The sequence below is a fragment of the Talpa europaea genome (assembly GCF_964194135.1).
Source record: "Talpa europaea genome assembly, chromosome: 11".
In the NCBI taxonomy this organism is placed as follows: domain Eukaryota; kingdom Metazoa; phylum Chordata; class Mammalia; order Eulipotyphla; family Talpidae; genus Talpa; species Talpa europaea.
Window position 1 is genome coordinate 86,249,612 of NC_140078.1, and position 27,899 is coordinate 86,277,510.

General features: G+C 48.7%; 1 protein-coding gene across 4 annotated transcripts in view; it reads right to left on the minus strand.

Moving 5' to 3' along the window:
• RARB (retinoic acid receptor beta) overlaps positions 1-27,899 on the minus strand; it is a gene marked incomplete at both ends in the record, with an annotated part of 333,578 nt that overhangs the window by 7,341 nt on the left and 298,338 nt on the right. For all 4 annotated transcript variants that reach the window (XM_084248146.1, XM_084248149.1, XM_084248148.1 and 1 more), the window contains 2 exons: positions 1,688-1,864; positions 10,937-11,097. In XM_084248146.1, coding sequence (XP_084104272.1) covers positions 1,688-1,864; positions 10,937-11,097 — 338 coding nt within the window. The remainder of the gene's footprint in view (positions 1-1,687; positions 1,865-10,936; positions 11,098-27,899) is intronic.

Genomic DNA, 27,899 nt, shown 5'->3' on the forward strand with positions numbered 1-27,899 from the left:
GAGAGAGACATTTTCCCATTAAGACCTGCCACCAATCTGCCTTTCTCAAGAAGGAAACATGTTTGCTTGCAGCAGGAGTCTCTTCTCCCTGCTACTTTGGAACTAGTCATTTAAAATTTTAAGAAAAGTTGGGGCCTCCCCGGTGGCGCAGGGTTGAGCGCTGGGTTGCGAGGCTGCCTGCAGCCTCTGCAGCGCCGGTTCGATCCCGGGCCGCCAGGCGAGGGTCCCACATGGTGCGCAGACCTCTCCTGCCGCCCGCTGCTCCCCTTAGCAGTGTACTTCGTCAGTCTGCCTGCTCTGCTCTCCCCTCTGGCTCTGGTGAATTCTCTCACCCTCCTGTGCTTCTGACTGTGCCCAGTGCATGTATAAATAAATAAATAAATCTTAAAAAAAAAAATAAAACAAAAGGTTAAGAAAAATCTGTGGAACCCGACAGGCGAGGGCAGGGGACAGGTGAGCACTGCTCTGGTTTCTGACTAGAACCCCTGGTTCATTCAGACCCTCTGATTTTATTTAAAAAAAAAAAGTTCCGCAGTGTCCTTAGACCCTGGACCGTTACAGCAGTGACCGTTACTGCTGCTCCTGAGGAGCAAGCAGCGGAAAGACCTCACCAGTCTCGTTTCCTGCACAAGCACTCCGTCTACTGTCCTTGCTCCTTCGGAGGAGACTGAGTGTGTGTTCAATTTCATTAAATGTATTTGCTTTGCAGAACGGTTTATACCCAAAACTATGAACGATGTAATAAAGTGAAAAATCTATATGCTTTTAAAGCCCCTCAACAACTCCTTGTATGGCAGTAACTCCGTCTCGACTAACATCCCGGGCGTCTGAGGCTTACTTGGCATTCCACTGGGTGTTATGCATTAAGCACTTTTACTCTCCCTATTTCCTGCTGCTCCCGGGAGCCGGCTTCCCTCTCACTTCCTCCAGAGACCTGTCTGCACACAAGCTCACAGGACACGCTCCTGCCACTCTAATGGAGCCGCTTCCTGGTGTCAGGCGACGGTCCCCATCCAAACGATCACAGCAGCCCTGAGGCCCCACTGGGGAGAGAGGGTGTCATGCAGCCAGCAGAGCCCGCAGAGAACAAGATGCAGCAGTGCCCTTACCCTCTTGGAAGACCTAGAATCCACAGAATGAGAAAAGCAGAGAAAAGAGGGCAGCAGATTCTCAGCTATGGGTGGGGTAAACTGAGGCTCCACAGAAGGTAGGAAGGATGGGGTTTCTCAAGGCCCCCAATGGAGGTACTACCTCCAGCGGTCAATCTAGCCTGGAGAATCCTGACGGCCTTATAAAGACCTAAGGGTTGTCTCAGAAGCTGCTGTGAATGCTCCTCAGAGGCCCTGGGGTACAGGATGAGTTGGAACAGCAGGGAGGGAAGTGGTCAGCCCCTAGCGAGTCCTCCTCGGGTCTGGCCTGCCTTGGGCAGGTGGCTTTCCCACCATCACAGACGGCCTTCGACCAGGACTGACAGGACCCTGCCCAGGGACATGTGGAGGGGACACCTCAGCAGGGGAGAAAGGGCAGGCAGGCTCTGGCCAACTGCAGGGGGTCTCTGCACCTCTGGCCAACAAACTGAGACTCCAGTCAGGGGGACGGAAGTCGGTGTGCGCCGAGGTGGGGGTGGCAGTCAGTCTTCATCGCATCGCCATGCCCGCCCCACATCCCAGAATTCAGAGGCACGTACCAGGATGTCCAGGCAGGCGGCCTTCAGTAGGGTGATTTGGTCTGCGATGGTCAAGCCGGTGAAGCCCGGGAGACGTTTAGCAAACTCCACGATCTTAATAATGCACTTGGTGGCCAGCTCGCTGAATTTGTCCCAGAGTCCCAGGTCCAGTCGGACGCGGTGGTCGGCACTGGAATTCTACAGTGAGAGAAAATGCCATCAGGCGAGTGTCCGGGAAGCCAGCGGGAGCTCGGGACGTAGCGCATCGACCAATGCACTGACAGTCCTGGCAGGGAGTTCCCCGTGGGGGGACTGAGGTTTTTATCTTGGATTTATTCTTTTCAAAAGCTCAAAATCTTCTCCCTGTACCCCTGGGCAACCTAGTAGCAGGTGAGGGAAATCCCCAGGAGGAATAGGGAATAGGACCCACCACCATCACCCTCGCGAATGAGTGGCTCCCGGCAGCGCGGCATCGTTGAGCAACGCAACCTGTCGTTTGAGTGGCCGTGACAGAAAAGCACAGCATCCCCTGTGACATAATCTGGCCGAAAAGCCCACTGGAGGTAGAATGCGCCTGAGATCTAACATCAGGAAATGCAGGAGACAGAAGAGCACGATTAACTGCACCGTGGGGGACGGGACTGTCACCATCCGGGAAGCAGAAGACGCCTGAGAAACAACAATTGATTTCTTCAACAAATATGCTGCAAGGAGCCAAAAAAGAAACAGGGAAAGGAAAACCTGCAGTCTCAAAGCAGCGCAACCTGGGTGCGCAGTCACTGAGCGCATCCGGTAAGTGAAGAGACACCGCCCCGCGGCGGGCCGCCCGCCGGCAGTCACGAGCGAGGAGGCCCTGCGAAAGGCTGCACCGCAGGCACCTCCAAGCATCACTTACGTGACAGGCAGACCCAGAAGCCTTCACAGAGAATGACTCCATTTATGCGGCGCTCTGGGAAAGGCAAGAGGATAGCGACAGAGGCCAGATCCTCGGTTTCCAGGAGCTGGGACTGGGGGAGTCGATCACGAAGGTGCACCAGGGAACGTTCTGGGATGATGGAGATACATGTGCCACACCTTAGACGAGGGCGAGGGGTCACCCACTAGACTTCTGTCAAACTCATCAAACTAAACCTCTGACAAAGATGAATTTGATTTCATGTAAATTATACCCAAATAAATTTGACTTGGTCAAAAAGATTTTTAGGGGACTTGCGAACCAGTCACGAGATGCAGACCTTATCTGAACTGCGGTTCAAGCAAATGCTTGGTGACATATGAGAACATTGGAAATTTGAGATACTAAGGTGTTTGAGACGTGCAGCTTATTTTTGGCGGAGAAATGACAGCACTGCTGTATTTTGTTTCCAGAACTTTATCATTTAGAATACACGCAGTAAAATGTTTACAAAGCCAGGTGTTTGTGATTTACTCCTGAACAATATGCAAGAGAAAGGGTTGGGAGGGTGGAGAGAGGAAACCAGGCTGGGTGTGGAGTGATCACAGGCATTTATTATTCTACTCGCTTGACATTCATATCATGCTTGAAATTTGCCATGGTAGAAATGAGATTAAAAAGCGTCCGTGATAATTAAAGGAAAAAATAAAATGCAACCACTGCCACCAAGTTTAGACCGTCTGAAGGTCCCCAGTGTATTGGTGGCCACAGCATGGCCTCCGTGGCCTTCCCTGGCGCTCCTGTCCACTGCCGGGCACTGAGGAAACTGCCCTGCTCGTGATGGTGCAGTCCTCAAGCGCCATGCAGAGCTGCGCTGCCCTGTGCTCTCCCCTCCCGAGAACAGTCAGACTTCTGGCCCCTCGGCAGCCTCCATCCAGGACTCCGAGGCCCAAGCTCACACAGGAACCCTTAACTTTTGATAGTCACAAAATCATTCAAGGGGCGCCCTCATCCCTATGAGAGGGTTCACAGATTTCAGTCTAAACCTCTACCACGGTCTGGCTGGGACCCTCCGTTCGTTCGAATACGTGTCCATTCTTTCCACGTGCATGTGGGCTCTGTCTCCCACAACAGGAAGGGTTCTAGCTCGTGTGCCGTTACAGCCTAAGTTAGGGTTGAGAATTTCATATTCTCCCCCGAAACTGTCAAGACTTAGAGAAGAGGTCTCACCCCACAGCTACTACCCTTGTCGGAACCATCATCACCTTCCGCTGGATTACGGCAGCTCTCCCTCAGCGCCTTCATCCTACGCTGCTCTCCCTAAATGTTCAGGCCAATCTAGGCACAAGCGGGTGCTTCCAGAACACACGGCAGAGCAAATCACTGTGCTGCTCTCAATCTCCAGAGTTTTGTCATCTTCAACTAAAGCCAAAGTCCTTTCCATGGGCTGCAAGGCTTCCCCGGCCCCGCCCACCTTCTCTGACATCATGTCCTCTCACTCCTCACCACCCTCAGCTCGCCCCGCCTAGCCTCACGCATGTCCTTGTGATCCTGAATAATAATGCGAGCTCCTGCCTCTGGGCCTTTGCACTGGCCACTCCTTCCACCTGGACTGTTCTTCCCAGGTTGCTGCGCGATGCACTATATTATTTCTTCAAATCTTTGATCAAATTTCACTTTCTCTTGAGCCATCCCAGGCTATGCTACTGAAAATGACAGCAGCCTTCCCCCCCCCCCCCGTCCTGCTGTGTTCATAGCCCTTCTCCCCTCACACGACCATTTACTGCTTTACACTGGCGCGTCTTGTCTCATTTCTCGTGACTTTATTATCAGTGTCTGGAGCTGTGCCTGGTGCACAATAGGGACTCAGTTAATATTTGTTGAATAAATCAAATGGTCCTTGCTGGCTTAAAATATCTCAGGAGCACAATCACTGGAGGCAGAGGCTCTCCCGGGCTGTGGGCCTGGCCTGCTGTGGGCTTCTGCTCTCGAAACCGCGGAGTTCAATTATGTCCAGAGGCCTTATTGAACCAGCCGGGGACACATTCCCTAGGCCTCTGACAGAAGTCAGTGACTCTGGAAAGGGGACCGGGTATCCCTAACCAGTATCTTCAGTTCCTCACTTCCATGAAAATCAGCCCGTGGAGTCAACAAACCCAGCTTTTGTTGCAAATGTTGGCAGGAGCGCCAGCAAGAAGAGTCTGCACAAGGGAGGCCGGCCCAGACCTAAAGTGGGGGCCAAGTTGTCTTCCACAACGTTCCCTGTAGGAAGTAGGCACGCATCATCCAGATTTATTTTATTCCTTCCTCAAGGACCTTAGTGAATACAGTAGACTCGGGGGAATATAAGATCAAGATGTGCGGCCATTCGGTCTGTAATTAAATTTAATAGGCAGTTTATCCAGTTCGTAGGAAGATGACATGGAAGAGAGGGACAGAGAGGCGAGCTTACGGCGGGAAATCATTTTACGATGGAGTATCCATCTGGAAAAAAAGACATTCCCCCAGCCCAGCAAGTGTGAACGAAATCCTCATCAGCATCGTATGGGGTTGCTTGATCACGCACTGGGCGGAGAGAGAGAAAGGCCTGTCGAACCTTCTATTAAAAATAATGCACAGCCGTCTTAACGGCATGAAAATCTAACTCACTATTATGCAAACTGAAGGGAAGAGGCAGTTAATAAAACGCAAAATAACCTGGTGTTTTATTATACCAGAGGCAGGATTCATAGCATGCGGTTCACGATGGCTTCTGTATTATCTTCCAGCTGAGGCGAATGGAGGCTCCGCCTGTTTGGGTTGGTAATGAAGGCGGTAGAGGAAGCACCCAGGGAAGTGTGGGTTTTCAGCTGCATTTCTGAAAACCAGGGGGAGAGAGAAGGAGAACATGGGGTGGGGGGAAGCTGTTCTGAAGAGCCGCTCTGCCGTGGCAGAGGGGGAGACAGACCTTCTTCAAACTCACCGCCGCAAGGGAGGGAGCCCCCCGGGCCCCCCCGCCAACAGCTTGCCTTCCCCAGTGCTGAGCTGAGGTCCCCGGGGAGCAGCCTGCCCTAAGGCCTCAGGGCAACTCTCAGGGTCTACTTCTGCCTCAGAAAAGCCCACACCCTCCCCCTAACCTATGACATCCAATTAAATGACCATTTATTTTTGGTCTCAGGAATAGATCCCTTTTTTCTGGCCTGGCAATCAGAAGAAGAGGGTAAAAAAGGAGGTGGCACCACCAGAGTTCTTTAAAAGTCCCACAGAGGCAGCTCCTGGCATGGCAGTGGCTTATCCCCACCTGTGGCTCCTTTTGAGATAAGGAGGAAATACACATTTTCTTAAAAGGAACAGCGTTAAGGTTGCCTGGGACTGTCAGTCACACCGCTCAGGTGGCCTCCTTGTTAAGAAGGCTTTGCCTTTTGCCCATAGCCAGAGGTTGACGCCCGTTCGGTGCCGCTGCATCCACCATTCATTTGTCTGGTTGTCCATATCGAAGGACTCAGTGGAACAGCCCCATGTGGGCCTCGCCTCAGGTCAGGCGCTTCTGAGTGCTTTCCAACGAGCTCACTCTAATTCTCTCAATGTGCTCGTGACGCAGGTACTGTCACGGTTCTGATGGGCTGCAGCGGGGGGCTGAGGCCCCGAGAAGTTAAGTAACTTGTCCAAGAGGCCCAGCAGGCAGGCGGAGGTACAGGAGTCCAGCCGGGCTGTGGCAGCCGGGCTCCCCACCTGCACCATGTCACCCCCTCATCTTGAGTTATCACATGTTCCACTTTCTGGACTGAACGGCTTGTCCTGAGTCTGTTGCTGCATTTGTCATCTCCCTCCCATTTGGAAACTCTGGAAGCTTCCAGGAGGAGGCTAATATCCTCAGCATCACTATGAAGAGAATGTGGTGGGCCAGGCCAGTGTCTCCTCGTGGTCAACAAACACCGATCTAGGCACTATGACAACGTGGCCTCTGGAATGTGCCAGCTGAGATATGTCCGCCCGTGGGAGGAAGAGGCAGGGGCCCCAACACACAGCAACATTTTCTTCAGAAGCAGAGGAGGCCTCCAACAGGTGGGGCTAGGGCAGCTTGGCAGCCACCCTGGACTGTGGGGGAAGGTGGGCACTGTCTTCGTGGTGTGGCAGGCCTGTGGGGGCAGAAGACTCTAAGCAGTAGGATGTGGCAGTGGCGGGGGCAGGGTGAGGGTCTCTAAGTACCTCCAAGTGCTTCCTGGAAGCCTGGCTAGAAGCAAAGTGAAGTGCAGGATTCTCCTGAAGGTGGTCTTTGGGGTTACTCCCGGACACCCTCTGTCTAGGATTCCTGGGCCAGGACATGAGTCTGGAGGGGGCCCCTCTGGGTAGCTACAGTCCCAACACCTTGGTGACCTCAGAGATCCAGGGACTTTGGTGGGGTACAAGGGCAGGACGGAGGGCTGATCAGTATTCTAGAGGGTGTCCAAGAGAGGCTACATTTGGGGTGTTCTCAGCTGCTGAGGGGGACCTTTGATGGCTACAGAACTCCAAGAGCACCTCCAAGAAAGAATTAAAGCTCCACCCTGCTTGCCCACTAAAACCTTTGCCAGGCACAAAGCGGCCAGGCAAGACAGACCTGGCAGACCTGGCAAGACAGCTGCAGGTTGTTGGGGTGAACGTCTGTGGGTGGACACATGGAGTGTTCTCAGCTGGTATGGGAGCTGGGCTGTCCCTCACGAGGGTGGGTGAAATCCTAACCCCAACCCTCCACAATGAGACCTCACCTGGAAACAGGGTCTTTACAGAGATAACCACCTTAAAATCGGGCCTTAGGGTAGGTCCAAATCCAGTACGATGGGCATCCTGGTCAAAGGGGAAATTCAGACAGAGACGTGCATGGAGAAAAGTTGGTGCAAAGACACAAGAAGGTGGTGGGGGGAGCTCAGGGCTGGAGAAATGCAGGCACACACCAAGAATGCCAGGAAAGCCTTCCAGTCAGGAGTTCTAGGAGGCAAGGGAGGATACTCCCCTGGAGTCACCAGGGAGAGACCCTGCTGACACCCTGATTTCACACTTCTAACTCCCCCAGAGCTGAGACAAGAAACTTCTAGCTTCAGTCGCTCAGGTTACCCTACACTGTTTCAACAGAGAGCAGGTACACAGTGACTGTGTGATGGAAGGTGAAGGAACATCCATTTGATCTGGATAGGCAGGTGCCCTTACTGGCAAAAATCAGGCTTATTTAAGTCAAGGCCTGGTTGAAGGACATCCACTTGTGAGCTGGTGGATTGGGTTAGAACTCGGGCCTCATCACTCCCCTGATCTTTCATTCCTGACCTCCAGGTTCTGCATCTCTGGCTGATCACATCGTTTATTTTCTAGAAAGGAAGTTAAGCCTACAGTGGTGAGCACTGCTTGCAACCGCCTTCCTTTTTAAACCATACATCTCTGCAAAGTCTTTTGCTGTTTTTTTTTTTAAGATTTATTTATATATAAATAAATATATAAAGTGGGGAGTGGGGAGTGGGGAGCAGAACAGGCAGATGGACCAAAAGCACTGCTGAGGGGAGCAGCGGGCGAGACAGGAGAGGTCTGCTGTGCCATGTGGGTAGCTCCCTGGCTGGCAGGATCGAACCAGCACTGCAGAGGCTGTGGACAGCTTCACAGTGCTGTGCTCAACCGCCTGCGCTGCCAGGGAGGCCCTCTTTTAGTGGTTTAAGGATTCTGTTTTGGTCATTTTTCTGAGTAGATTAAGGGCTCCTTAAATCTCCATAGCTCAACAGCCTGAGCCCCTGGCAGGGCTGCCCCCACCAAGCCCTGTGAAGTGATGAACAGCCTGAGCACCTGGCAGAGCAGCAGGGCAGAAGCCAGACAGCCCGAGCAGACATTCCGGGCTGGGGTCGCACCTCAGGCCACCCACCCACCACTTAATTTTTCCAGAACCTGGACAGTGTCCCTAAAGAAAATGACAAGATATTCACAACAGGATCGCGAGGAGACCTGCCCATTTTGCACATCTCCTCTGTTCCAGAAACTACCATATGCAAGGTGCTCTGATGTATTTTCCTCACTTAAGACTTCCCAGCAACCCCACTGGATTGGTACAATGCAAATGCCCATAATACAGAGAGGGGGCTGAGGCCACGCAACTTCCAAGCCACACAGGCCAGATCTGGACGTGAGTTTCTGAGGCCCTAAAGCCCAGGTGACAAAGTCACTAGGGTTCCACCCAAGGAAGCAGAGGACTCAGCCTCTGAGCTGGGATGTCACCTCGGGTTTGCTCCTCCATTCTACTGTGGAAAGCTCACTATAAATGGCCCTCCCTTGCTTTCCTTGTGGAACCCTCCTTTTCCCTTGATTCTGGAGGGGCCTCTGGTTAAAAGCCTGCCCAAGGAGAGCAGTTCTACAGCTTGTAGGTGAACACCCCACCCAGGTCTGCATGTAGAGAGTGGTGGTCACACTTCTGCCTCCCCCACCCAATCCTGCTGCCTCCTGGGGCCTGGCCATTTGCACAAACCTACCCTAACTAGGAAATAAAATAGGATCTACTCTTTCAAAGACCTGGAGGTGGGTGGCTAGCTGCCTTTTTGATTCCTCTCTGCCCATTTATTCCCAAGGCATCTGACAGGGATGGCAGCCTGGTGAGGATGGCAGGAAGTTTCCTTGCAGTGGAAGCAACTGTCTATCTAAAAAAAGCTCTTCATCAAAATGCTCAACTTGGAACAAGAACTTGCCGAGAACTGTTAGGGCTGCTGTTATTTATTTATACCCCCACCTACTTCCAGAAAGGATTTCAAGTTGCTTACAATAAAAACAGCTAGAGCTGCACACAGAGAAGAGAAATAAAGAGCAAAGTCAGTGGAGAAACTGCATCCGGGCAACCTGCATCCCAGAAACTGACTGCGCATGTCTGGAAGGAGGTCGGGTGGTCCTGTAGCTAAGCGGTCTTCTGGAGATGGAACTTGTATTTCCATTCTCCCCGTTCGATCAAACAAGGGGGGCAGAAAGTCCCCACAAAGTGTTTAGGATGCCAGGCCCCAGCTGGGGATGGATGGTGTCTCATCTCCAAAGTAGGTGAAAGGGAAAGGTCCTTAGGACACGCTACGGTCTCCTTCTCCCTGACGCCAAAGGCTCAGGTGGGTCCCAAGGTCATTTTGGGTCTTGCTACTCAAAGTATGTCTCACGGCCCTTGCCATTCTGAGTGTGGTGTGCAGGCCAACAGCATCAGTATCTCCTGGGAGCTTGTTAGAAATACCCCTCCGGCCAGAACTGCTGAAGCAGAGCCTGCTTGCCAGCTGCTGTAGAAGCACACTGAGGTTTGGGAAGTGCTGTTCTAGATTCTTCCTCTGCGTCCAGGTGAGTCTAGGTTTGCCAGCCCTTCAGAGGCTGGAGCCACTCAACTGTGTAGCCTCCACACCCCACACAGCCTCATGCTCACCGGAGGAGGAGACACCCTGGCATGTCCTAGCACCAGTTTCCACAGCAAAACCCTCTGGGCCTGCTCCTGTTCACTATCTGACGAGAAAACTGTGTCACTCACGCTGAAACACATGGCTGCGTGCTCCCCATGAACCATCTCCACTCGCTGCGCAGTCTCTTGCTGGCATCACCGTTTCATCTTTTCATCCTCATGACCTCTCATACTGTCCTTCTGCTCGCACGCCAGTCACCGTCACAGCAGACGCATACATATTTGGATTTTTTAAAAAGGGTGTTTAACTACTGTCATTGGGAAGCAACATAAGCCACTCCAGGAGGCCAGATCAGCATCTCAGTTATACTCACTCATTCAACACATGTCTATTCAGGACCTGGCTGTGTCACACTGGGGTATAGGAGAGCGGACATAAGATGAGCAAAAATTGCTTTAAAAAACGAAAGCACCTCATGAATTCTCCATCGCTATTCCAGACCAGTCAACACACACCTCCTCCCTTTCAGTCCCATTTTCTCTCTTTCCCCACTTCTCAATATTTCTAACCTCTACAGAACATGGGGAGCCGATGGACACCCCCATCCACACACAGAATCGATGTCAGTTCTGTCCTTTGCTGAGGGTTTGTAACACCCTCGCTGAGCCTGGAACCCAGCCCAGGGCAGAGGCCTCACCCTCTTGGTTGGTTCGTAGGGCTGGTTGGTGTTTTTGACACCATCTTCCCTGAGGTCCCCAGTGAGCTCTGTGCAGGTGTCTGTCAGGACCATGCAACTCCTCAAAGCTCGTATTTGTCTCCTTCCCCTCAAGACTAAGTCCCTAGAGAGCAGCCTTCTCTTCGTTATGTGCGTCTCAGGAGCCTCACACACAGCTGGGCGGACAGCATGCACAGTTTGTTTCTGGAGTGAATGCCCTCATGGCTGCAGTGAAGGATGCACAGGTGTGTGCACAAGCGCCTAAGCCCACACTCCCAAGAGCCCGGTGCGGAAGCTGCTCTTACCGTGGTATACTTGCCCAGCTGGCAGAGCGAGGGGAAGGTTTCCTGGTGAGCTTTTCTGATCTTCTCTGTGAGGTCATCCAGCTCAGCTGTCATTTCATAGCTTTCCGTGCATTCCTGCTTCGAAGGTTCCTTCTTTTTCTTGTTTCTGTCATTCCTGACGGCTGGAAATGGGAGAGAAGGCGAATCAGGGGTCACTTACAGCCGGACTGCACTGACTGTGCTGGGGCCCCCCCTCACCCCAGGACTTCTTGGACTCCTTTGACACTTAGGATAGAAATGGTAGGAAAAGGTGCTAGAAACACTTCTCCTAAGAGGCTCGACAGCTGGGAGGGCTGGAGAGAGAGTGAGGCTTGTCTTTCTACACGTGCTCATCTACCCAATTTTCAAGCCATGCTCAGGGGCCCCAGAAGGCTGGGAGCCTTGGTTTGCTTAGAAAGATCTTCCTAGGTGGCCGGGCAGCTTGAAGAGAGATTTTTCCCAAGCACATTCCTCCCAATTCCAGAGGGGATGGCCAGAGAGGCCTCATGTGGGCCACTTTTGCCTGGAGACACATCCCTGAATAAAGCTCTTGTTGTGTCATAATTACCAATCCCCAGCCAAGCATTTTGGTTTACTTCTTTTCTTTTTAGTTCTCTGAATTAATTTATTATTGGCACATTTGAAGAAATTCATCTTGGAATTGATGGGATTATGGCTTTTAGCCCTTTCTGTTTTCCTGCTTCCTAAATGTTCTATAATAACCATAGTCTTCTCTTCTTAATTGAAAAAGCTATTTAAAAAAATAATAATCTACGCATTATGAAACCCTTGGCCTGGAAAACTACTCATTCATTTATTCACTTATTCGTCCACAGCTGCTCCACTCCACGCCTGACCCACTGGGCCCCTGGCAGGGGTGGGTCCTTGCCTCAGCCACTTCCCACCCTAGCTCAGTCCTCAACACAGCCGGGGCCCAGGATCTAGTACCACAGTAGTCCTAGCTGCCCCTCACAGCAAAGGTATCTTAGGCCTTCAAATCTAGGTGTCACTCAAAGCTCTGTCTCTGCTAGGACCTCCCAGGGAGGGAAACCTAAGGAGCCCCACAGGTACAAGTGAACCAGGTCACCACCTGTCTGTGTGACACCGCTGTGACCTGGGAATCTGCGCTGCAAAACCACCCTGGTCCCTGCCCTAAGAGGATTTGGCCTGGCTTGGCACTGGAGCAGGTGAGCTGAGAACTGGCAGTGCCCTATGTCTACAGAGAGCTACCTGAGGTCCTGCATGGGGCAGGAGGTGAGGGCAGAATAGGCATGAGGAGAGGAGAGATGCAAGAAAAAGAAGGGAATAGAAAGGGAAGGGAGGGAGAAAAAAAGGGGCATGGAGAGAATGATACTGAAAAACCCCTGGGAGTGTGGGCCGCTGGGGGCGGGTAGTGTGGGGAGAGGGGAGGAGCTCATTCATGGAGCATCTGGAGCATGGCAGTGGGAGCTGTGTCCGTAGTATCTCACTTAATCCCAAGAAGGCTGGGATTAAACCCATTTTACAGAAGAGGCAGCTGAGTCTCAGAGAAGCAAATTATGCATCTGGTAAGTTTTTTCCTAACTTGGACTCACTTATTCCTAAGGAAGTGGACATATTTGAGAAGAAAGCCTCTCCAGATGATCTCCTTCCCCCGTGACTCTGAAATGACACTGTGCTTTAGCCCAGAATATTCTCAGCTCTAGAAAGAGTGTAAGAGGCCATGTGAGGTGACAGCTTCCAGTGGATTATCTTCCAGGGCACACTGGTTCATGTGCCAGACCGTGCCCTGTGGGGTGCAGGGCCAGGGGGGTGGAATGCAGCGTAAAGGGTAGTGTGGTTTCAAGCAGGGAGACCACAGAGAGTAAGGTCGGAAAAGGTGAGAAGTGCAGAGGGAGGAGGGAGACACCAGGCCGCTGTCCACAGGACAGAGTTGGTGAGTGAGTGGAGGCTGTGCCGGGCACCAAGGGAGGCCCACAGCGCAGGGTCAGACCCCCTCCCAAGCCAGCCTCTGCCAATGACCCTGTTGTTCAGCACGAGAGTTAAAGTCTAAACCACAAGGGTCCTTCTGAAACGGGGCCCCAAAGAAAACAGTCTGGTACTGCTTCTAAACATTAAATGCAGCATTATCACCGCATAACCCAGCAACTCTGCTCTGAGGTGTAGGCCCAAAAGATAGGAAACTACGTCTCTGCCAAACGTGAACACAAAGGTTCCTAACCATGGCATCATTCACAGTAGCCAACAAGTGGAAACAGCACAAATGCACATCAGTTGGTGAAGCATAATGCAAAGCATGGCCCGGGTCCCACAATGGAAAATTACTGGCCACAGAAAGGAGTGAAGTACCTGGTGCAATACAGATGAACCTGGGGTACCTGCTGGCTGAGAGCAGCCAGTCACCAGAGCCCATGTGTTGCATGATCTATTTATAGGGGATGTTCATTGTGTGCAGTTTCATAGTCAGGAAGCAGATTAAGGGTTGCCAAGGGCTGCGGGAAGGGCGGGCAGGAAGTGACACTAATGGGCATGGGGTTTCTTTTGAGAGAGATGAAAATATTCTGAAATTAGTGGGAATGATTACACAATTTTATGAAGAGACTATAAACCACTGAACTGTACGCTTGAAATGATGAGTGTTGGGTGCACTGTAGCTCAAAACAACAAGGACAATAAAAACCCAGAACCTTGAGGAAGTCACGGTCACTGGGCACTAGGATTGGCTCTGCCCAGAATCACAAGCCAAGATGTCCCTGCAGCCACTCAGCAGCAGGAACAAGAATCCATTTATGGGTGGCTTAGGCGTGCCAGCCAGCACGGCCTTAAGCAATTTAAGAACCCACAGTGAATTGGGTGAGGCGGTCATCATAATCCCATATCCACATGCTAGGAACCTGAGGCCCAAGACCACCCTCTTTGAAAGTAGTCAAGGCGGGATTTCAGTGGAATAATAGGAAAAACAGAGGAACCACACACACAATTACACCTAATCCCACCCTTAGGCAAGTCCTTAATAGTCATCTTCTCAGGCATCATTAATGTGTCAGCACCAAGTGTTCCGTTTTGCTCACAGGCCCCTGGAAAATCACTGGAAAACTCCCAGCTCAACGGTAACCTGGGAGGGAGGGAGGTACAGACCCTATGAGTTGCCACCACTGAGCATCTGAACTGTGTCAAGAAAGTGAGATGTGAGGTCAGGTTGAGGGGAGGGGCTCAGTAGAGGGGCAGGGGTGCTTGGTGAGCTGTTTCCTGGCATCTGGTGGGGGCGCTCACTTGGATAGTGTGGTGATAGCCCCACCACTGGCAAAATAATAGCAGCAAAGCCAGAGCTCTGACTTCTGTGCTTTGGGGCCCAGCCTCACATGTTGTTAGCAGTTAACCACCAGATGAGGGGCCACTGGGTGACCTCATGCTCCCTTCAGGATGCTTCTGTCCCCCCTCCTGTACCCCAACTACGCTCTCCATGACCAACTGATGCCTGGGATTATCAGAAACTTCTCTGCAACCCCAAGATGCAGCAACCCCTCTGGTGATAACATCCTAATTATTGTAAAGGTTCCTAAGTTGATGGACAAGTTTTCTAAACTGGTTTTAGCAGCTGCTTTGCTCAGTGGCTTACACTGCCATGGGACATAGATGCAGGGCCTGGAGGAGGCGGAGAGACAGTTAGCCAAGAACTACCAGATTTGGGGCCTCCCCGGTGGCGCAGCGGTTGAGCGCTGGGTTGCGAAGCTGCCCGCAGTCTCTGCGGCGCCGGTTCGATCCCCGGCTGCTCCCCAGCCACCAGAGGAGGGTCCCACATGGCGCGCAGACCTCTCCTGCCGCCCGCTGCTCCCCTCAGCAGTGTACTTTGGTCCCTCTGCCTGCTCTGCTCCCCGCTCTGGCTCTGGTGAATTCTCTCACCCTCCCGCGCTTCTGACTGTACCCAGTGCATGTATAAACAAACAAACAAAACAAATAAATAAATAAATAAAGCATGCCTCTATTAAAAAAAAAAAAATACATCTTTAAAAAAAAAAAAAAAAAAGAACTACCAGATTTGAGGAGACACTGCATTGCATGGGATGGCCTGGGGACAGCAGTGATGTCCAGTGTTTGGGGACTAAGCAGTTGCTGGGGTGGCACTGGGGCTCACCCCTTGTACAGTAGCAGTGTGGGGCTGGGCGTGACACAGTGCTGCAGGGGGGCCAGAGGATATGGCATGAGCACCACCCCAGGATCCAGCACTTGTCTGTCTCTCTCCTGGGCCGGTAGCAGCATTCCCCGGAGATGGGTGGGTGTTGTGCTAGGTGGGAAAGAGTGAATTCAGCATAAAAGTTTATGTGAGCCAGTCACACAGACAGAAGAATCTAGTCCTTTTCTGTGGTTCCAGGAACCACAGAGATGGTTCCTGTTGCCATGAAACTCACTTATGAGTTAATTATGGTGGGAGCAGATAGTAATCTTATTACCACAGTAACAAACAATAATAGTCAGAATACCGGTATCACTATTATTGCATATATGACAACACATATAATAGAGTATTACTTATTATAACATTGAAAGCATTCATTACAATAGCAACTATGGGTATGCTATGAAGTCCTCTACTCACATTCTATCCTGCAACAACCTGACAGGAAAGGATCATTATTATGCCCATTTTGCAGATGAGAAAACTGAGGCACAGAAAAGTAATGCCAAGGCCATGCATCCTGTAAGTGAGGGGTATGGAATCTGAACTCAGGAAACCAGGCTCCAGGGCCTTCACCCTTGATTACTCTGCTCTGCTATGTCTGTTGAGCACATCAGTGGTTCCACAATGTAGGAAGTGTTAAGAAGCAGCTACTGGAGCTCTGTATGTATATTACTGGGATGTGTGTGTGTGTGTCTGCCTAAGGGACTGGTACAGGAACAGGAATGCTGGACAGAGATGCTCTTCTGAGAATCTAGGGTGTGCAATTGATGCTTAACCCCCAGGGTTGCCTGAAACATTTCATTCTGATGCAGTTGGCTGGCATGTGCACCAATATATCTGTGACTCACCTGCGGTTTGCAAACCACTTGCAGGCAAGGTGCTTCCTTAGGAGGGCACGGGAGGTGGGAGGAGGTCATGTCTGGATCAGATCCCCTCTCATGAGCAGGTAGGGGGCAATGCTGTTCTATGTGGCAATCCCCTCCTAGTCTGTGAATATCTGGAGGGCAAAGGCCATATTTTGCTTTTGTGTCACTGGAGCTTAACACAGTGTCCAGCCCATAGCAGAGTCACTTTGAGAAGGACAAAGTGACTCCATCTGGAGCACTATCAGATGTGAGGCCAATGTGTGACAACAGGGAGCTCACTGGAGCCTCTGGCTTCCAGAAACTAGCCCCATTGTCACTGCAGGGTCTGCAGGGGAATCACTGAGGGCTCTGCATCCTGTGGCGGTTAAGGCAGGTGGGGCATCCTTAGGGTCAGGGGCCTGAGTCACACACCTGGCAGAACCTAGCCTGATGTTTGCAAAGCGCTTCTCGGATGAAAGGTGCTCCATAAAACATCAAGCATTCTCCTTGTGAGGGCTAAGTGCCACAAATCAGATTTGGTGGCATAAAAGTAACATATTTATGATCCACTATCATATTGCAAATGAAATGAATGTAATAAAAATGTCACTTATACAAATACCTCTGATGTACGGATCTCGACCTATGAATATGAAAACAGACACCCAAGCACTTTTATTTGAATGTCTAATCATGGAAATAAATGAAGTCATGTTCATTTTAATGTGTGCACTTGTGCATGTATCTAGAATATTGATTTCCATGCACACAATAAAAATTTAATGCAGGAAACATGCAAAAGAAGTGGATTCAGGAGGGGATGAAAACACTTCACTAAAAGATCCTTCATGTCAGAAAGAGGGGAAAAAAAAGAGAATAGAGTCGATAGTGTTTTTGTCCATAAACTCCTCTATATGCAGTTTAGCAAAGGAAGCATAATGGTCGAGCTATTCTTGCTGGAATATTAGTCTGGAATTTGTTCATCTTGACTCTTTACCTCCATACTAATTGCAAGAATAACGGACCTTCGTTGGTGATTAGCACTGTCTGGTTGCCATGAGGGAGAGGGAAGCTGTAACTATCAAAACACTTAAAAGAAAAACACAAAAATATAGCTTAATCTTAGTTACCAAATCATTTTCTGAACCTATTATGTAAATGAACTACCCGTGGATTTGAAGGTGGGTGGATCTATGACTGAAAGAGACATCCTGTTCCTTCATTTGAGCCTTTGGGGGTTGGTGCTCGAGTCTGGAAGGCCTCAGGGCCCTCTGTAAAGCTGGGTAGAGCTGGGGCACATGAGGAGTCCCTCAGGTCAGAATCTCCTTGCAAGTGGAAGACTGTCTTTCTCCCGCAACCTCACTTGCCCCGCAAGTGCTGGAAGGAATCCGAACAGAGAAAAGAGGTTCGTGACTGGCTGCAGTGAAGTTGTGTCTTGACTTCAAGAGACACGTGCTTTTTGGATCAAGCTGAGGGCTGGGCACCTGGGAGCATCTGGGAAGTGAATGAAGTCCTGGGATTCTGGGGAAACTTGATTTCAGGATTTGTGAAAGAGGGTCAATATAACATCGTTGAGGGCTTCCCTGGTAGCGCAGTGGGTTGAGCACAGTCGTGTGAGGCTCTCTGCAGCCTCTGCAGTGCAGATTCTATCCCGGCCAGCCGGCGAGAGCCCCACATGGCGCAGCAGACCTCTCCTGTTGCACCCGCTGTTCCCCTCATCAGTGTATTTCTGTCATCTGCCTGTTCTGCTCCCTGCTCTGTCTCTGGTGAATTCTCTCACCCTCCTGCGCTTCTGGCCTGTACACAGCTCTTGTATAAAAATAAATAAATCTTAAAAAAAAATAACATTGTTGGAGGGCCTCTCCAGACTGGCACCGCCAAGGCCTTTGTGCTGGACTTTCCAAGAAGAGAAGATACCCACCCCAGTGCAAGGTGAAGGGGCTTTCTGGGGCTCCTAGTGCTGCATCCAGCAAGGAGCATACCTGGAATTCTACAGAGTATTAAATATGCAATCTTAGGGAAAGTGTGAGAGGTTAGCAAGGCTCTATCTGCCTAGCTCAGCTTCTTAAAGTTTTTCAAAACCCTTCTTAGATAATGCCTGAAATATCAGAATGTACAAATAGTTGAAGTGGTATTTTATACTAATAAGACAGTTTAAAGCACACTTCCCTCCCACTGGTTGCTTTTGGATATAGAGATTTTACCTCCTCCCAAGTGGACAGTGATCCTTTTGTCTTGTAATTCTAAATGCTTTTCTCCTCCTCAGTCCAGGCTGGTGTGGGCAGCCCTGCTGCGGTCTGTGTGCACTCTGGCCAGGCCTGGTATGGTGGCCATCCTTGTAAGCAAGAGGTTTTGAGTCCATAGACTATATTATCAGTGAATGTATAATCATTTTCTTTGGATAAGTCTAATTTGAACTATTGGAAATATCCTAAGATCAACTCCAGGGACAAGGAGGAAGAAAACATTCCTGTATGATGGATAAGAGCAGGAACTTGATAGTGAGCTGCTGAGAAGCTGTACACTGCCTCTGATGCTCCCTTTGCTATCAGTAATCTTGCCTGCACACTCCATCTGGCACCTAGGGGCTACTATCAATGATGGTTTTCCCTAAATCCTTTTCACAGGAGGCGATATATCCTTGGCTCCATGTGTGTGGCAGGGCTATCCAACATGGATGGGAACTGAGTTTAAGGCCTTACTGACAGTATAAAACTGAAGGCTGAGAAGTAGAAATTTAAGACACTGAGGCTGGCCCTCTGCTTTGAAATCAGGTGGCAATGTGCACACCTATGATCAGTTCACCTTGTTTTTAAAAACCTCACCTGAAATTTATATAAATGCCCTTTGTATATGAAAGACTGTTCAGTGGGTTTTTAGTATCTTTAGGCAGGGAAGTCAAAAGTTTTAAAATAAGGAGACTTACATGTAGAGTAAAATGATGGAGTAGGGGGCCTCCCTGGTGGCACAAGGGGTAAGACGCAACCTATGAAGCTGTCCACAGCCTCTGCAGCACGAGTTCGATCCCCCGGCTGGCCAGGGAGCAAGCCATATGGTGCAGCAGACCTCTCCTGACTCGCCCGCTGCTCCCCTCAGCAGTGTATTTCGGTCAATCTGCCTGTTCTGTTCCCCACTCTGTCTCTGGTGAATCCTCTCACCCCCCACATCTCTGGCCTGTAACCCAGTTTTTGTATGCATAAATAAATCTTAAAAAAAATAAAATGATGGAGTAGGTTTCAAGCACATTCCCTTGTATTTCTTTCATGGAGTAAGCAAGGGTCACTTCTAAAAATAATATCTGATGAGGGGGCTGAGGTGCGAGCATGACAAAGAAATTTCCCCGCAGCAGATCCAGATAAGAACAAAGCAAAAAGGAAAGGAGTTAGAGAAGTTAAAAAAAAGGGAAAATGAGAGCAGAAAGGAATTTTAGCCAACGTAGGACCAGGGCTTCAGTTTGGTGCTTTATCACTGAAGGAAAAGGAGACAATCGAGCACAGGCGAACTGGACAGAAGAAACTGTCAGTGAGTTTATCTTGACGGCAAGACTTTCTATGTGAACTGGCTCAGTAAACAGACAAGACCATGTTCACCTCCTTGGGATCAAACTTGCTCAGGCACCGCTCAACATACTTGCTGAATCCCTACCTAAGTCATCCACCTGTTCACAAGGCGTCTGAGAAAGACAAATACTCTACGGAACTTGCCTGATGTCTGCCAAATACCCCACTCAGGATATCAGTGTGGAGAAGTGCCTGTATATTGTCATATAAACTTCGGAGGCCAAAATCATCAGAGGAACAGTTTCCATGTAAATGTGTGTGTGGTTCTGGTACATATTTAAATGAAAATCTTGGGCTTTAAGGCACTTTAGGAAGTGCACTTGGTGAAGGAAACCCTATGGGGACTACACCTGAGGGGGTGGGGGAAGCAAATATTGTTTAAAAATGAACAATGATGTAAAAAATTAAAAAAAATAATATAAAAAATAAATCAATGGTCTCTTGCAGTTTACAGACCCCTATGAGTCTCACTGTGGTCCTCACAACACTACAGTTTCTAAGGGTTTTCAGAAATTCCAATGAAATTTGTTGTTCAGTAGAGTTTTTGTTCCAGATGCACTCCATTAATTTGACTCTTTAGAGGTATGGCAATACATGTATGAGATATTTGCTAGTTCACTCCTGGATATGATTAGTCATGAGTTTTCCATGGCCTCCTTTCCTAATAATTATGGGGGGAATCCAGTTTGGGGGCAGGGAATATGATCAGCTTGGCTTGTGGGGAGGCGAGCCAGAAACCCAGGCAGCAATTCCAGAGGCTGTTAGAAAGATGGCACCATGGATTTGGTGAAGAGGACAGGTCTGCAGTTATGTTATTTAGGAGGTGAACCTTGGAGATGATTGTGGACATCATGAAAGGGAGTGAATGAGCTAAAGCTAGAGGAAGGGAAGAAAAAAAAATCAGGAACTGATATTGGGAATTGCCAAAGTTGGTAGGAGCAGTAAGAGGATACAGTGACAAGATGAATAGTGTGCAGGAAAACGGAGATAATGAGAGATCATAGAAACCAATAGAGAAAGGAATTTAAAGAAGCAGAGGCAGCAAAGCCAAGTATCCAATGGAGTCGACAGTCAAAGAATGAAGAGGGAGCAAAGTTCATTGGTCTTGGCAGTGGAGAAAGTGGTGACTTTTAAGAGAACATTTATAGCAGAGTAATGAGGATGGAAGCCAGATCGGGGTTGGGGAGGGTTAAGAGGAGGCCAGAGAAAGCCCTTCAAAAATCAACCTAACAAATAAGCTTGAGTCCAGGCACTTGAAAACTTGTTTTCTATAATCAAACCTGCAAGAGAGGTCAGTGAAACCATCCATGTTTACAAACACAAATACTGTATGAATTTCCCAGAGAATCTGAAGTTGTTCACTTGCAGAGGCATATTAACTAGAAGGTCAACAGGGAGTAGTGAGATCTTGGAAGATGCATTCACTCAGGATCTGTCTATGCAGAGAAGCAAAGCAAGAGGAGGCTTGAGCTAAGCAAAGACGGGGGGAATGGGAAGGCTTTCCGGGCAGAAGACAGAGCAAGTGTGAAGGCCTAGAGAGAAGCAATAGGGCAACCCTGACGCTGTGCAAGGCATAAGGCCAGAGCTCACAGCTCTATGACCTGTGAACCTTGTAAAGGAGAGGTGGACTTCAGATTCATTTGGGGATGATGCGGGGGATACATCAGGGCTGCCTTTTAGAAAGGAAGCCAGCTCACGAAGAAATGATTAGGGCAGAGAGATCACTGATGGCTGCTGGAAGTACCAACTGAGGAGTGGAATGTCTGAACCAGGGAGGCACTGAGGACCTGGGTAAGAGATATGGGAGAGGGAGTGCCAAGCAGTGGGGTGGTTCAAAGGTGACATGCTGACTTTCAGCCTGAACACTGGTGAGGGGACAATAATGGGGGAGTAAGACACATGGTAACCAGGTGCCTGTGCACTGCCCCAGCAGAGCTGTCCAGTGCGTATGGTGTGCAGTTGGCTATCTAGGTCTCAGGCTCAGGAGAGGTTACCTGCTAGAGAGAGAGTATGTGGCAAAGTCCTCTTAAGATGAGACTGGTAGTCTTGCAAAGTAGTGGCAAAGCCCTTGGTCTCTCTGGGTTTTTGTTCTCCCAGCTCTTGACTTCTAGGAATTGACTTAACATGAAATAGGCTCAGCAATCTGGACCTCGACATTTATTCATTCTACTGACAGTTACTGAGACAGAACCAACTGTGTGTGTCAGGCACTGATGTAGGCATTGGGGTTTGCAGCAGGAAAGCAACATGAAAGTCCCTGCTTCCACTGAAATAGTGACACAGGAGGGGAACTTCTTTCAAGTCTACTCTATAAAGAGGCCCAAACAGCACCTGCCATGGTAAGAAAACACTTAAGCAAACACACAGGATGGAGACAGGTGGTTATGGGTCTACCTTGGATATCAGACATTGTCCATGAGAAGATAATGACTGCTCCTTGCCCTGTCTTTGAAACGTCAAGATGGGAGAAATCCCAACCCACTGCGGAGATTCAAATTCACAGTCTCTCACTGCCACAGACCAGTTTCTCAAGTCAGAGCAGTGTTACCCAGACTTCTCTTACATCTCCCTTGGCTGTAAGTATGGCTTGGTGTTAGCAGCAAAAGCAGCGCTTGCACCAGTGACACACCATTAGGGGAAGGTCCTGCCCTCTGCTGTGCTAAGTGCTAACATATGTTATCTCACTAAATTCTCATGGAAACCCTAAGCAGAAGGTGCTACTCTAACAGGCCAGTTTGCACAGGAGGAAACTTTGGCTTGAGGACCTCAACTGTCACCAAACCAGTCAGTGACAGGACTACAGTTTGAATGCAGTTCTAACTAATTCCAAGCTATATACAGCTCATAAAAATCTTCTTAAAAACTGGTAGCTTTAAGAAAAGATTAGTGTTATTAACAAGAATGTAATGTAGACTGTAATTAAGGAATTTTTCAACTTGGCCTTGGCCGCCCTGAATTCCATGGAGAGGTCACTCTCAGGCCACATGTGTGACTAAAGGAAAATGTTAAAACTGAAACAGCAGAAATACCCCACAGCCCCTGAGTCCATCCCAGCATGGGCTGGCCAGAACTGTAGCCCACCCAGCCTTCCCCGAGAGAACAGAGCAGTTTCTCCACACAAACCGATCATCCCAAACTGCCTTCGTCCGTGAAGAATTGCTCAAATCCTTAGTTCACAAAAATCCGCTTTCTGGCCCACAGAACTTTAATTTTCAGATACTTATTTCTCTGGAGAGTCATTTGGAAATGAAATAAAGCCATCTTCACTACTCTCTGCATAGCTCACAGCCACAAACTTGGATGTCTGACATTCACAAAGAACTGAGTTTCTATTCCAGGGAATGTTTCAGCTAAAAAACATAAGATGTCCAAGAAATAACCCAGAATGTTCCTGCCACACCCGCGCAATTCACTTCCCTCTACCCTTCCTTTGTCCTTCCTTCCTCACCCACACTCACACCCAGGATGTGCTTTCTTTTCTTTTAGTCAAAAGATACCTGCCAAAGCGGGAGGCAGCCTTCAGCACACAGGGAAGAGAGGAAAGCGGTGCCGAGGCAGAAAGAGGTGGCGAATTCTGACCTCCTCGTAGCCACCTTTTTATGACCCATCCATTCCTGGGGTGGGAGTGTAAAGTTGGTGCAGAATGGCACTTGGGGCACTTGGGGTGAGAAGATAGTTCACATGCAGGAAACCAGTGAAAGACATGCAGAGAATCCCTGGGCTGCAAGCTGCGGACCTAGTGAGACCATCAACTGCACATTTTGTGCTGAGCGCCATCCTGTCCCAGGACCTGCTGCAGGTGCTGGGGGTATAATAGTGAATAAAGCACCATTTCTGACTTTTTGGAGTTTATTTTCCTGGGAAAGGCAATAAGCAAATACATTTACAATCTCATGTCAGAGAAAGATAAGTGACAGGAAGAGAACTTATGCAGCTGGGGTGGGGTGGGGGGAAGAGATGGACAGGATGCTTTTCTGAGGGGTGGGCAGAGGGGCCTCTCTGATGGGGGGCCCTTGAGAAGAGGTAAAGGACAGGTCATGTGGTTATCTGGAAGCAGAAAGGATTGCACAGGTTTGGGGGAGAAATACTATAAATTAAAGATACAAACGACTGTAGCTACTTGCTAATGTATTCATTCATTCAAAAAATGCCACCCCTCTATTTACTGGGAACTTGAGCTGGCAGTGCGTGGCCGGGGGAAGTTGCTGGAGATGCAGCTGGCGAGGGAAGCAGATGCGGCTGATCACACAGCCTCCGGCAAGCCCAGGGGTGGCACACTTTTTCCATAAAAGGCCAGAGCAGAACTAAAATACGCTTTGTGGAGCTTCTAGTCTCCATCCAACTCCTCTGCCATTTTAGGATAAAGAGGGCAGCACCAGATGTAAACCAAAGAGCACAACTGTGTTCCCATAGAACTTTCTTCACCAAAACCAGCTGGGGGTCTGAGCTGGCCCAGGGGCTGGAGCACTGTACTCTTAAAAATTTAAGAAGCTGTTTGTGCAATAAACCCAAATTAGGAAACAAAGTCTATTTAAGAAAAAAAAAATTACTACCCACTCTCACCCTTGTTTGCCTTTCAGTTATTAGGCAACAAAGTAGATGTAATTGTTTTCTCTGCCCAGCAACTACTCCTAGACCCCGGCATGTTTCCATGGTCACTTTCTTTTTTTTTAACTTTTTTTTTTAAAAAGATTTATTTATTTATACAAGCACTGGGTACAGTCAGAAGCGCGGGAGGGTGATAGAATTCACCAGAGCCAGAGCGGGTGGGAAGCAGAGCAGGCAGAAGGACGGAACTACACTGCTGAGGGGAGCAGCGGGCGGCAGGAGAGGTCTGCGCGCCCTGTGGGACCCTCGCCTGGCAGCTGGGGATCAAACCGGCGCTGCAGAGGCTGTGGGCAGCTTCACAACCCAGCGCTCAACCGCTGCGCCACCGGGGAGGCCTTCCATGGACACTTTCTATGGAAACTCCCCCTTCCTCTCCCCTGAGCTACTCCTGCTTCTTCCAGAACCCTAGCCTACAGGTGGATGCAGATTCTCCTCACCTAACCGCACATGGAAAAACAGCAAGGGGGCTGTGGGGCAGAGGCTTGGGTCACAGGCTTCCACCCAACGCAGAGAGCAGAGGGGAAGGCGATAGGAGATATTCTTCCACAGAGAAGAAAGAAGCTGAGTAGTGGTGAACTGGGTGAAGAACATTTTGGCAGAGGGGAAATCATGACCCAAGGCTCTGGAGTTGTGGTGCCTGCGAGGCGTTCAAGAGATATGAGCCTGCCCAGGCCAAGGCCATTCTCCTACAGGGGAGGCCCTGTTCCTGGGACAGGCCAGCAGGAGTCTGGAGAGCCACGGAAGCCTGCAGATCACAATCAGAGAGTTTGCTTTCATGGCCCAAGTCTTTACTGAATAAAATGGAAAAGAGCATCTTCCTAGAGCTAAAATTTAAAATATTAAAGCATTTTTACTTTTCAGGCACTGCCTAAGATTGACTAAGTGAATTAAACTCTGAACATCTCCCTTTGTAGGATATCTTTCAGTTTAAAGCTTCAAAAACATCTTTCATTTTAAAGCTTCAAAAACCTTGAAGGTAACATACCTTCAAGGCCATCTTACTATATTTTCCTATCCTGACAATTGAAATATGCATTTATATTGAAACATATCTATTAGGAAAAAGTTCAAACCTACCAAAAGACAGAAAATGGTATATAACAAGCCTCCATTCACTGAATACCCAGTGTCAATGATCACCTTATAACCAGTGTTATTTGCTTTCAATTCCCATCTGCCTCCCCCCTCAACCCCCTACCCCATTATTTTAAAGCAAAATCTAACCGTCAAATGCTTTCATTTGTAAATGCTTCAGACGTTTCTTTCATACATTTTTATCACATACTTGTTTCATCTTAGAAGGCAAGGTACTATTTCCTTCGGGTAGATTTTAGTAGGGCAAGTGATCTTGAGTGAGAATTGACCTATAAAGCTGACTGGATGAGACCGTGGAGATGCCCACTGGACCTTAACGTGCTCCACGCAGAGTCAGCTCAGCCAGAAACACCTGGGACACAAGCAGGAAGGTCAAGTTGGACGTTCCCCCTGCTCTTTACCATGTCTCTCCCACCTAACAACCAAGTCACTTTCAACAAGAGCTGGCAGCACCCCGTCCTCAGCCTGAGTCACCCCCCCAACCCCAGTCATTTGCATTATCTTGGGAAACATGTGGCATAACTTTACATGCATTTAAGACTGGACAGACTTTAAGCTAGAAAGGAATGCCGAATTCAAAAATAATATTTTCCTCATTAATTCAATGGTTTCCATGCCCAGCCACTTATCCCACTTACCCCGTCATCTTTGACTGAATTCAGGAGACTATACAATGGTTGGTTAGCTCTAGGAACTGCCATTTTCAGTCTCATCGACTGATTTTGCTACCAGGCATCTTAACTGCAGAGGACCTCATGGTTAACTATGATTATCAGCATTACCTTCTCATACAGGGCTTCCACTGATAACAACATTTATTTAAAACAGGGAAAGGTCAGTGGGTAACAGGACTTCAACAAGATTTGTCCTAACTTTCACAGAGCAAGAATTATGAAGCATGGTTACTAAGAAGTTCCTAGAGCTAACTAACCTCAAAAACAGGAAAGCTGGTAGATGTGGGCTGTTTCCCCTCTCTGAGAACTATGGGTGACTCCCAGATCATTGAGTTTGATTGAGAAAAGAAACACTAAATTTGAGACCTCTGCAATCTGGGCTCCCTGTCCATTTAAAGAATTCCTTGAGTCCTGGAGTCTCTCTAGTCTTCCTCACTCTCTTCATGGGTCAACAGACCCATGCCAAACCCCTCTGTGTCAAACACATAGATCCAGAGGCTAGGAGCCCCACCTATAGGCCAGACCTTTCACTTAAGCATCAGATGTGCGTATTCAGCTTCCCTGGACATTTCTTGGCCCTCACATCAACCCTCTCCTAAAAGGCTCTTTAGCTGCCCTGGCTGACTCCTCCTCTGGTGCTGTCCTTTCAGTGACGGTGTCCAGCGGCCATGTCCCAGAGAGACAGACTCATCCTCATCTTGTCCTCATCCTGTGTACCTACCAAGATCTACTCAGTCTACCTACTGTTGCTCAAGTTCTGGCCTCTTAAAAAAATGTAAACATAACCAGGTAAATATTAGGCTCTAAATATAGAGTCAAATCTTCTCAAAATTAGATATCCTGTGCTCCCCTGAAACATCCGTAATATCCGCTGCTGCTACAATGGATATTGGAAAAATATTTAGAGCTAAAATATGGTATTTCTCCAGGGGATGTGTATCAAATATGGGGAGAGAGCAGCAATTGCTAGAGAAACTCAATAAATAACTTGACAAACTGTCACTTTCCTCTAGGTGCACTGATAACATATATTAAAAGGATTCAAACCTTGCTGTTTCCTCCCAAGGATTTTTTTTTTGGGGGGGGATCAAGAATGGCAAGTTCCATTCATATTGCCAGCAGCAGGAAAAAAAAAACCAAACCACCCTATAGGATACAGTCAAAGACGTAGTTACGTACATCACATTTCAAGGCACAGGTTTACCTAAGACTTTTCCTTGGCACTGCCTTAAAATCAAGAGAATCTGAATGCTGGTCCTCCTGTATTATTCATTACATAATTGCTATGTTTTATTAGAAATATGATCTATTATAACCTTGAATGGAGTACATTAAATGACATTGAAAATTAGATTATTCTGATTATTAGAGAAGTGAGAAATGTGCTAAACATTTGTAAGACTGATAATCAATCAGGGTATCCATTTGAGTGTAATAAAAATCAATCTGGAGCCAGTGTGTTTAAATCTAATTTTTTAAGCATGACATTTTCCTCGGAGTTTCTTTCAAAAATGTCACCATCTTCTACAACAGTGATTGATTCTGTCTCTAGGGAGAAGCACTCACTCCAATTACTTCATCCACTGCACACAAACCATAGTCCACTTCAAAAAAAAAAAAAAAGGCCAAATGAATCCCAGCAATAACAATATATTTTATGGGAGGGGGGGCGGTTTACAGATTTATGTCACTCAAGCTACAAAATCACCCATCTTCCTTCCCCCAGCTCAGACCGGTCAAATATGCTTAGATCATAATGTGATTCTTTACTTTTTCCCACAAATGAAGTATTTTTTATACTAGGCTTATATTCCACGGGGGGGGGTGGGGGAGGAAGACACTGGTTTATGTAAAAATATTCTTTCCCCTCACCTCTTTTCAGAGAAAGAAAAAAAATGGTACAATGATTGCTAATTTAGTCTTCCATCTTCCTCCCGCTCTCCCTCCTTCCACCCATCTCTTTATTCATCTATCAATAGACAATTACTGAAGTCCAACTAGGTC